Source organism: Engraulis encrasicolus, chromosome 24 (assembly GCF_034702125.1).
Source record: "Engraulis encrasicolus isolate BLACKSEA-1 chromosome 24, IST_EnEncr_1.0, whole genome shotgun sequence".
NCBI classification, from domain to species: Eukaryota; Metazoa; Chordata; class Actinopteri; order Clupeiformes; family Engraulidae; genus Engraulis; species Engraulis encrasicolus.
The window spans coordinates 4,998,613-5,008,983 of record NC_085880.1 but is presented as its reverse complement, the minus strand read 5'-3'; the positions used below and the strand labels follow the sequence as shown (position 1 = coordinate 5,008,983).

At 46.5% G+C, this 10,371-nt stretch overlaps 1 protein-coding gene across 2 annotated transcripts in view; it reads left to right on the top strand.

Moving 5' to 3' along the window:
- Nucleotides 1–10,088, top strand: part of ap3m1 (adaptor related protein complex 3 subunit mu 1) — a 14,195-nt gene extending 4,107 nt beyond the window's left edge. For both annotated transcript variants that reach the window (XM_063191705.1, XM_063191706.1), the window contains exons 5-9: nucleotides 311–396; nucleotides 728–861; nucleotides 3,387–3,594; nucleotides 6,274–6,418; nucleotides 7,840–10,088. In XM_063191705.1, coding sequence (XP_063047775.1) covers nucleotides 311–396; nucleotides 728–861; nucleotides 3,387–3,594; nucleotides 6,274–6,418; nucleotides 7,840–7,940 — 674 coding nt within the window. In that variant the 3' untranslated portion in view covers nucleotides 7,941–10,088. The remainder of the gene's footprint in view (nucleotides 1–310; nucleotides 397–727; nucleotides 862–3,386; nucleotides 3,595–6,273; nucleotides 6,419–7,839) is intronic.
- Nucleotides 10,089–10,371: the final 283 nt, after the last annotated feature.

Sequence of the window (10,371 nt, the reverse complement as noted above, 5' to 3'; positions counted from 1 at the left end):
ATTGTGTTTTTGGTTGGTGTGTGTGAGTCTCAGAAAATCGATTTTGTGTGCAGATGAGCTATATGTGGGTTTACGTTAGTAAACAATCCCTGGCTGCACGACCCGGTTCTCCGCACTGTTCAACCTCTGATTGTTGGAAACTGCTGTCGGTCAAAAAATGAGCTCACGTGGTTGGCTGCTTAGTATCTTGCCCCTCCTCACATCGTCAATGTTTGTAAACGGAAAACTAATGTATAGGGAGGACGTGTGTAAGCAGCGATCTAGCAAAGATGACTTTTTGTGTCTGTGTGTGCATTTGGATTTGTTCTAGGTTCGACGGTCTGTGCTGAGATCCAGGGAGTGATTGATGCATGTGTGAAGCTCACAGGAATGCCAGATCTCACACTCTCATTCATGGTGAGTTCAGTGTTGGCTCTAACTGCGTGTGTGCGTGCGTGTGCGTGTGCGCGTGCGTGCGTGCGTGCGCGTGCGTGTGTGTATGTGTGTCCATGCACAGTCCCGTCTGGGTGCTACTGATTACACACTACTGTGACAGACAGTGTACAGTATGTGTAAGAGCCTGTTAAGCAGGCATTTTAATAGTAGCAATTTTGTTAAACTTTATTGTAAAACACGAGGTCATATCCATACCAATTTCCGCAAAGAATATGAGCGGAGGTGGACAGAACGTCATACATTCTGCGTGTGATGTGTTGTCTTGGCGATGACAGAATGTTTGCCCCTGCAGAATCCACGTCTCCTTGACGACGTGAGCTTCCACCCGTGCGTGCGCTTCAAGAGGTGGGAGTCAGAGAAGGTCCTCTCCTTCATCCCCCCCGATGGCAACTTCCGGCTCATGTCCTACCACGTCAGTGCACAGAAGTGAGTATGTGCATGTGTGTAAAGGAGAGGCAGGTGTGTGCATGCTTGCTTGAAACAGAGCTAGAGTGAGAGACGGAGCTCACACCCTGACTGAAATTCCCGGCTTATCATGTCCTACCATATCAGCATACAGAAGTGTGTGTGTGTGTGTGTGTGTGTGTGTGTGTGTGTGTGTGTGTGTGTGTGTGTGTGTGTGTGTGTGTGTGTGTGTGTGTGTGTGTGTGTGTGTGCACTGGCAAGGTTACACAGTTGAATCAATGAATGAGAGTGTGCGGTCCTTCTTTCCTCCTATTTGAGGGATGGTGTTTTGCGTCATTCCTGACAAACCACGTGTCAAACTGATTTCATGGAGATGTTTATAATAGTTATGCTGACTAAACCAACGCGCTCTGTGAAAACTCCCGACCAGCCTCGCATAGGTTCAAACAGCCCATCTCTCTTGCGCGCTCCCTCTCGTACCGTCTGCGTAATCGAATCCAATTATTCCACACACGATGCACAGGTTGTATTGTCTGCACGCCCTGGGATACTTACTCCTCACTCTCGGACAGGGAGCAATTATCAATATCAGACTCTCATGAACTTCAAGTACTTGGCCTACGTTCATGTGGCCACCACCGTGTCACCTAGACATGCAGTGGGAGTTCATCTTATTTTCACGCCCTGGGCTATTTTCATGTAGCTTAATTTGGTCCTGTCTTTGTTTTTGTTGCTTTCTATTGTTATCTTTTCAACTCGTACATTGTAATGGGCGTGTGTACACGCGAGTGATTTTCATGTATTTTAATTGACGACAAGCCAATGCGAAAGTCACGCAGTAGCCTAGTCAAGTAGGCTCCTATCCGTAATAACCAGGGCTGGTTCTGTCATCTGTGGAGTCGAAATATGCTATGTGAACGTGGGCCTGCATGTAGCCTATCATGCGCTTGTGCCCTAAATATTTCATGTAGGCCTAATTAAAGGGTGTTTCCCTACAACAGAAAGGCAGGGGTTATAGCACAGCCCTTAAACAATCTGTGGTTATAGGTAAACCATGGGGCCACGAGCATCTAAACACATGTCAGCAAGTAGCCTATACAAGTTATATGAGCAATGTCCCAATGAAAATGAAACAAATCAGCACGCAGCAAATGTCATGTCATTTAAAAGTATTGCTTAATTAATTGGTAATCACCTCCTCTATTTTGGACAGAGTGTAGTTACTGTACTTTGGAGTAGTAAGTTTATTGCCCCCTACTGACCGCCTTGGTATGGCTGCTACATATGCAGCTTTCAGTTGTTTCAATGTGGTAAAATATGCACCAAGTTTTCAGAAATGCATTCTGGTGTTGAAATGTTGCATTGGTTCAATACCCACCTCAGTAACTATAGTGCAACATCACAAGCCTAGAATGCATTTCTAACTGCATACTTTGGTATTCGTTTTTACAGCTAGAATTGAACGTGGTCAGTTTCTTTCAGTCAAGTGCTGTAGCCTACCAACAGGGAAATGATCTGTGTTTTCGTGAATAACACTATAGAAATAAGGCAAAAATGAAAACATTATCTAAAATGAGGCTATTAAATTTTTGAATAATGTGTCAAAATTAGGCCTACATTACGTCTCATATGCAGTATGCCCCCCCCCCCTTCCAGGAAAAAAAGTTCAGGCTCAGGATTTTTTTTCACTATCACCCCTGGTGCGTGTATGTTTGTGTGTGTGTTTGAGTATATGTGTGTGTCTGAAAGAGTGTGTGCCTGTATACCTGCATGCATACACCACAATGTACCATTGATCTTTCTTATAGATTTGTTGAGAGTACCCACATTTATTTTTACTTGTTTGTATTGTGGGGTTTTTCTTATAAATGTCAGAGGCACTCTTTGTCCGGTGAGTTTCTGCAGATATTTTATTACTGCTCCAGATTGGAACAGGGAACGTCTTAGCGAGAGACATCATTCTCTGATGAGCTCTCTAGTTAACAAGCCAGATTCGTAGTGGCATCCCTAGGCCTTTATAGCTCTTGGCCCACCCAGGCCAGATACTTTACACATGCTAATTAGCTTGGCCCCACCTCAGCTGACAGACCCTCACACTCAACACAGAGTACAATGCTTACACACTGGAACGATACATATAGTCACATACATGTACATCTATATTCCTGCATATACATGTACATATAAGAATCTACATAATAATCATATAAGAATAAAATTTAACGACAGTATATATGGGCCTGTGTGTGCGTTCACGTGCCTGTCTGTGTGTGTGTCTCTCTCTCTCTGTGTGTGTGTGTGTGTGTGTGTGTGTGTGTGTGTGTGTGTGTGTGTCTGCGCGTGTGTGTGTGTGTCTGCGTGTGTGTGTCTGCGTGTCTGCGTGTGCGCGCGCGTGTGTGTGTGTGTGTGTGTGTGTCTGCGTGTGTGTGTCTGCGTGTCTGCGTGTGTGTGTGTGTCTGCCTGCCTGCCTGCGTGTGTGCCTGCGTGTGTCTCTGTGTGTGTGTCTGCGCGTGTGCGTGCGTGCGTGTGTGTGTCCGTGTCCATAGCCTGGTGGCCATCCCCATCTACGTGAAGCAGAACATCAGTTTCTTTGAGAGCGGCTCGTCCGGGCGCCTGGACATCACGCTGGGCCCCAAGCAGACCATGGGCAAGCAGGTGGAGGGCCTCACCGTCACCATGAACATGCCCCGCGTACTGCTCTCCGTCAACCTCACCGCCACCCAGGGCACACATAAGTTCGACCCCGTCACCAAGGTACAGACGCGTGAAGCACGCACACATGCTGTCTCACTCCCAGAGACATGCGGACACATACTAACCCTCACCATGCACTTGTCTAGGGTCCTACTGTCTGTCAAAATCTCACAGTTTCGACCTTGTCATCAATGTACACACAAAAAGAACATCCCGAAATAGCAATTGCCACGGGTGCAGGGTAAAAGAACGCCCAAGGAAAAAAGGAAGCTTAGCCAGGTCGCGGCCTCCTAGTGACGAAACGCCTTCAGTGTTACTTCTAGTCAGGCCAGGAGCAATACAAATATCGTTTCTGAGCTCCTGAAAAATTGGGAACTCCTTCAGCCTTGTCAGGAAGCAAACAACCAGTAGAAAACCAAGGGAGGCGGGTCAACCATGCTGTTTGGGAAATATTCATTGTTATGCTCTTGGTCAGACCAAGTCTCGAAGAGATTTGAAAGTGGATCATAATCAGGTTAACAGAAGCTCAATCTTTGTGATTTATTGTGTTAAAAGCTGGCACAACGTTTCAACCTGCAATGTCTTCAGACACCTGACGAAGATCTTGCAGGTCGAAATTTTGTGCCAGCTTTTCACACGTTAAATCTAGTCAAAGGAGCTTTTGTGGTGTGCGGATATTCCTTCCTTATGACCGTGGTACACACACACACACACACACACACACACACACACACACACACACACACACACACACACACACACACACACACACACACTGTGCATCACCATGTCACCAGATACAAGTTCACCAAGGTACAGACACACCCACATGTGCTAACCCACAAACACACACACACACACCTTACACTCAATGGTGATGTGTGAATGTGCCTCCATTCTTATCATATGTGTGTGAGGTTGGTTATTCATTAACTGTAGGTCATTGTAATTCATTACACCTTTAGATCTGAAAGGCCACCTGGGAAACTCCAACTCCCCTTGTCATTGTGACACAGCACTCCACAGCACACAAGTGTTCACTGCACACAACGAAATTGCATTTATGTCTTACCCGTGCAAGAGGGCAGCCTCCAATGGCGCCCCAAGGGAGCAGTGCGGCGGGACGGTACCATGCTCAGGGTACCTCAGTCATGGAGGAGGATGGGGGAGAGCACTGGTTAATTACTCCCCCCACCAACCTGGCGGGTTGGGAGTCGAACCGGCAATGTTTGGGCTACAAGTCTGAAGCCCTAAACTAAACGCTTACCAATGACTGCCCTAGTTGGTTGTTAGAAACTAGAAACGGTGCATTTATTTTGAGAGCAGACTGTTTATTTCTTAATCACCTTTTTCCCTGTAATTTCTACCATGTATTATTTCACCTCTGCATTCAAGTACCTGTGTACCATTATACGCATACCCCTATCCCCTACCCTATGTTTCACCAACCTGCCTGTTCATGTCATGTGCCATCATTTTATTTATTCCCCCTGTTCACCTTTACACTCTGCTGTTCACACGGACTGTTGCTGTCCAGCCTGGAACACAGTAGGTGCATAGCATAAATGTGATTGGTTCATGTAGTCTCGTGATTCAATGAGTTTTAGTAGTAGCATATGTCAGGGTGGTGCAACCACAGCTAATGCCACTATTGTGAAAGTGAAAGCCCATTGGGAAACTCCAACTCCCATTGTCATTGTGACACAGCACTCTGTACACACAGCACACAAGTGTTCACTGCACACTAAAAAAATTGCATTTATGCTTCAGCAGTGCAAGGTGCCAGCCCTCAATGGCGCCCCTGGGGAGCAGTGCGGCGTACCATGCACAGGGTACCTCAGTCATTGAGGAGGATGGGGGAGAGCACTGGTTGATTACTCCCCCCACCAACCTGGCGGGTCGGGAGTCGAACCGGCAACCTTTGGGCTGCAAGTCTCACGCTCTAACCGCTTACCCATGACTGCCCTATTGTATGGGTTTAATGATTGTTTTTTTTTTTTTTTTTAGTGGAGTATCTGAGAAGCATATTCATGGCAGAACATTAATTACCAAATACTAAGTAATTTATGGGCATAAGCTTTGGTTGTACCACCTGACGTCTGAGCCCAAATAATGCCATTAAACAGATATAGTTTCCCCATTGGCTTTACTACTGTGTAGTATCATGACCCTGGTTTTCATACCACCTTATTGTCCACCAGTTACACAGGCATCACAATACTAGCGTTGGAGCTGTTGAATGAGAAATTGAGTTGGACTATACTTGGGGATGCAAACGATTAATCGACTTTAATCGATCAATGCATTAATCGATTTAAAAAAACATTAATCGCAATTAATCGACAATTCAACTCATAAGAGACCCAGGTGAAATGGGCATGTGAAGAGTGTGTGTGAAGAGGGCTGTGAATAGTGGGAATATTTAAATCACCTTAGGATTAAAGAATTGAAATAGAATTCATTTAAATGTGGTATTTTATCTCAATTTTTAATTAACTTTTTAGATAGAGTATTTTTTTTCCGAGAAGGGGAAAACGCTGCTTATCAATTAATCGTAAGTCGATCGATAAGGCTATCAACTAATTATTAATGAATTAATCGATAATTTGCATCCCTACCTATACTGTATGTTAACAGGCATGATTTTGTGTGTGTGTGCGTGTGCGTGTGCGCGCTCATGCGTGCGTGTGCGTGTGTGTGTGTGTGTGTGTGTGTCCGTGTGTGTCCGTGTGTGTCCAGATCCTGGTGTGGGACGTGGGCAAGCTGAACCCCCAGAAGCTCCCCAACCTAAAGGGCAGTCTGAGTGTTCAGTCGGGAGCCCCCAAACCAGAGGAGAACCCCACCCTCAATATCCAGTTCAAGATCCAGCAGCTCGCCATTTCAGGTAGGGAGCACGCTTTGGAACATTCAAATTCACAAGTCAAAAAGATCTATATTCTTGCCATGCCAGAACTTGTCTTCCTGGATGTGCAGATCCTTGAGCTGGTTCTGAGGGATGACCGTTAGCTTGTTTATTCTTTTTGATGTATTTTTGTTTGTATTCAGTTTGTTTTTGCATATGTTTGTGAGGAAACCTTGCCAGGATGTCATGTTGAAGATAATGGATACCATGTTGGACGTAGTGCTCTTGGCTTGGACAAATCATAGCTGTGTTCCAAGACCATGTGATGAGATGGTGCAATTTTATTGAATAATTTGTTTTATGTAGTGTTTTTCATGGTTCACAAAGCCGCTTTAACAGAAAATTCACACACACACACACACACACACACACACACACACACACACACACACACACACACACACACACACACACACACACACACACACACACACACACACAGAAAAGATCAGATAGATAAAGGGCAGCAAGGTGATGTGTGAAGTATATGCAGACTTGAAAAGATGGGTCTTGAGGTGACGTTTGAAGGAATGCAGAGAATCAGAGTTACGGATGGTCAGGGGGATGGAGTTTCAGGCTGTTGACTATTGATTTTATATATTGACATATTTAAGTCAGAAAAGAAGTCTGCACCTTAACGTCAGGCAACCCAGAGGCAGATAAGATGGCCAACAAGAGCTAGATAAGGGCACTCTGAGAGTGACCTAGCCAATCACCCAACAGATAGTGGTCACATGATGTAGACCAGCCAATCACGGTGCAGCTGCTATCATGTGAGGTCAGGTGAGCTGTGGGAGTCAGTAGGGCGATGTCCAGACGTGAACCCTAAGGACAGAGGAATTCACACACACACACACACACACACACACACACACACACACACACACACACACACACACACACACACACACACACACACACACACACACACACACACACACACACTCATATTGCTATATTTGTGAGGACGTTCCACTGACTCCAAGGCATTTTACTAGCATTCAAAACTAGTGATTGTTAAACTCTGCCCTGACCAAAACTATCCCTAACCCTAACCTGTCAGTAAATATATGTTTTTGCACTTTTAGTTTTTTCATCAACAACAAAATGGCATATTTAATGGCTGTGAGGACCGACCAATATGTCCTCACAACCACAAATGTCCTCACAGCAAAGGTGAAATGTCAGGTTGTGGTCCTCACAAGTACACACACACACACACACACACACACACACACACACACACTCACACACACACACACACACACACACACACACACACACACACACACACACACACACACACACACACACACACACTCACACACACACACACAAAATTCAGGATCATTTGAACGTTGTGGGCAGCCCTACAAAACAGTGTGTGTGCTTCTCCTTTGCAGGTCTGAAGGTGAGCAGGCTGGACATGTATGGAGAGAAGTACAAGCCCTTCAAAGGAGTCAAGTACCTCACCAAAGCAGGACGCTTCCAGGTGCGGACGTGAGGGAGCAGAGGAGAGGAAGATTGAGGAAGAGGACGAGAGGAGAGGAGAGGAGTAGGAGCGGAAGTGGAGGAAATGGGAAGAGATTACACGAGAGGAGGAGTAAGGGGCGGAGTGGAGAGAAGGTGGGGAGAGAGAGGAGAGGAGGAGGAACAGGAGGAGTGGAGAGGCAGATGGAAGAAGAGGAGGAGAGAGGATGACGTGGCGGTGGTTGAGGCGCCGTGCCAAAAGCGTCATCTTGGTTCGACCGCCATCAGGGGAATCAATCCCGGGTTCAGACGGTGTAAAAAGCCCTGCCACAGATTTGATCTAACCAGATCTAGTAAGTGAAGAATTCTTGCACACGTCCGTGGTCAGGTGCGTAGGAGTGGAACCCCTCTGGTTAGATAAAGCAAGGAAAGCCCCCGCACACTGAGTTGCTTCAGTGCGGTCAGTAGACCGAAACGTCACAGTAAACCATGCAAATGTGAACAGTGTGCGGGAGCTTTCTTTGCTTTATCCAACCAGATCTAACCAATTTTGAATCAGCTGGTCATTATGAGTACCCAAGACAGGTAGACCAGCTACTACCAGTTCTATCACCTTTATTGGAAGGAAAATGTGGCAGTGCTTTTAACTTTCTGAGCCCACACTTGTTGACGTGTCTCGTCTGGCAACCGTTTTCCTGCCGCCAATTTGACTGTGCTCCGTCTCCACGATGTCTTGTTGTCTTATTTGCGGAAGATGTATTTAAGCCTTACCCATATTATTGTTTACACTACACACACATGAATTCTCACCACCATTGTTTGATTGTCGTGCAAAAACAGAGGAGGTAGCGGCGGGGGGAAAAAAGTTGATTTTCTTTGGTTTGAAAGGGAAAATGGCCTTCTGTGCATTTAAAAAAAAAAATTTACGCAGATGTCACTCATAACTGCAAAAAAACAAGGATTGCACCATGTAATTTTGTATTTAATTAGTTAGTAATAGGGGTCTTTTTAGTTTTAGAGATATATGGGATCCACATTAGGTAGGTAGTCATTCAATGTTGCCATTGCTTGGTGGGCCACAATGGTGCCATCGCTTGGTGGGCCACAATGGTGCCATCGCTTGGTGGGCCACATTAGGTAGTCATTCACAGTGTTGCCATTCCTTGCACCACCAGTATTGCTTCCTCTTGCTGCCCCCATTCAAATCATTGCCTGAAGAATCTGTAATGTAGTGTGTGCGTGTGCGTGTGCGTGTGTGTGTTGCTTCTGTACTCAAACGCCAATGTTACAGACTTTGAAGGACTACAAAAGCACACGTGTTTGTGTGTGTGTGTGTGTGAGAGGGAGAGAGCGTGTTCACTGAATCCATGGACCTGAAGCATGAAAGGTGTGTGTGTGTGTGTGTGTGTGTGTGTGTGTGTGTGTGTGTGTGTGTGTGTGTGTGTGTGTGTGTGTGTGTGTGTGTGTGTGTGTGTGTGTGTGTGTGTGTGTGTGTGTGTGTGTGTGTGTGATATATGTAGGCACTCCAGCTATACCCAGAGCCCTCTTTCTTAAAGGTGTAGAGTAGTGTGTGTGCGTGGGTATGAAAGCCATAATCAGATCCCTCTGTCTTTAAGGTGTGTGTGTGCGCGTGTGCGTGCGTGATCACCGGTTTCCATCACTCAGTAGTGTCTGCACAGGTGTGTGTGTCTGTGTGTGTGTGCGTGCATGCGCGTGTGTGCGTGCATGCAGTTGCGTGTGTGTGTGTGTGTGTGTATGCATGAAAACGACTGTCCATCATTCAGTAATGCATAGGTGTGTGTGTGTGTGTGTCTCTGTGTGTCTCTGTGTGTCTCTGTGTGTGTCTGTGTGTGTGTGTGTGTGCGTGTGCGTGTGCGTGTGTGTCTGTTACAGTCTGCATGAGGGATGTTTGGCAGGCTTTAGGACCCAGCAGACTCTCCCGCTTCTGGGTATCTAATCAGCCCTTAGCCTCGAGCCACAGCACACTGCCTGAGCCTGTGCGTGTGTGTGTGTGTGCGTGCGTGTGTCTACGTGTGTGTGTGTGTGCGTGCGTGTGTGCGTGTGTGTCCATATGCGGCACTCCAGTCTCTGGCCCCATCTGCTGATAGATGAAGGGTGTGTTGCGCTTAACTTGCCTTGGAACCACCCAGCTTGTGTGTGTGTGTGTGTGTGTGTGTGTGTGTGTGTGTGTGTGTGTGTGTGTGTGTGTGTGTGTGTGTGTGCGCGTGTGCGCGCGCGTGCGCGTGCGCGTGCGCGTCCATATGCGGCACTCCAGTCTCTGGCCCCATCTACTGATAGATGAAGGCTGCGTTGCCTTGGAACCACCCAGCTTGTGTGTTGTGCGCGCTCGTCTGTGTGTGTGTGTAAGTAAGTAAGTAAGTAAGTAAGTGAATGAGAGCACAATTGTCCATCACTTTTCCTCAGTAGTGTGTGTTCCCCTGTGTGTAAAGGTGTGTTGGTTGTAT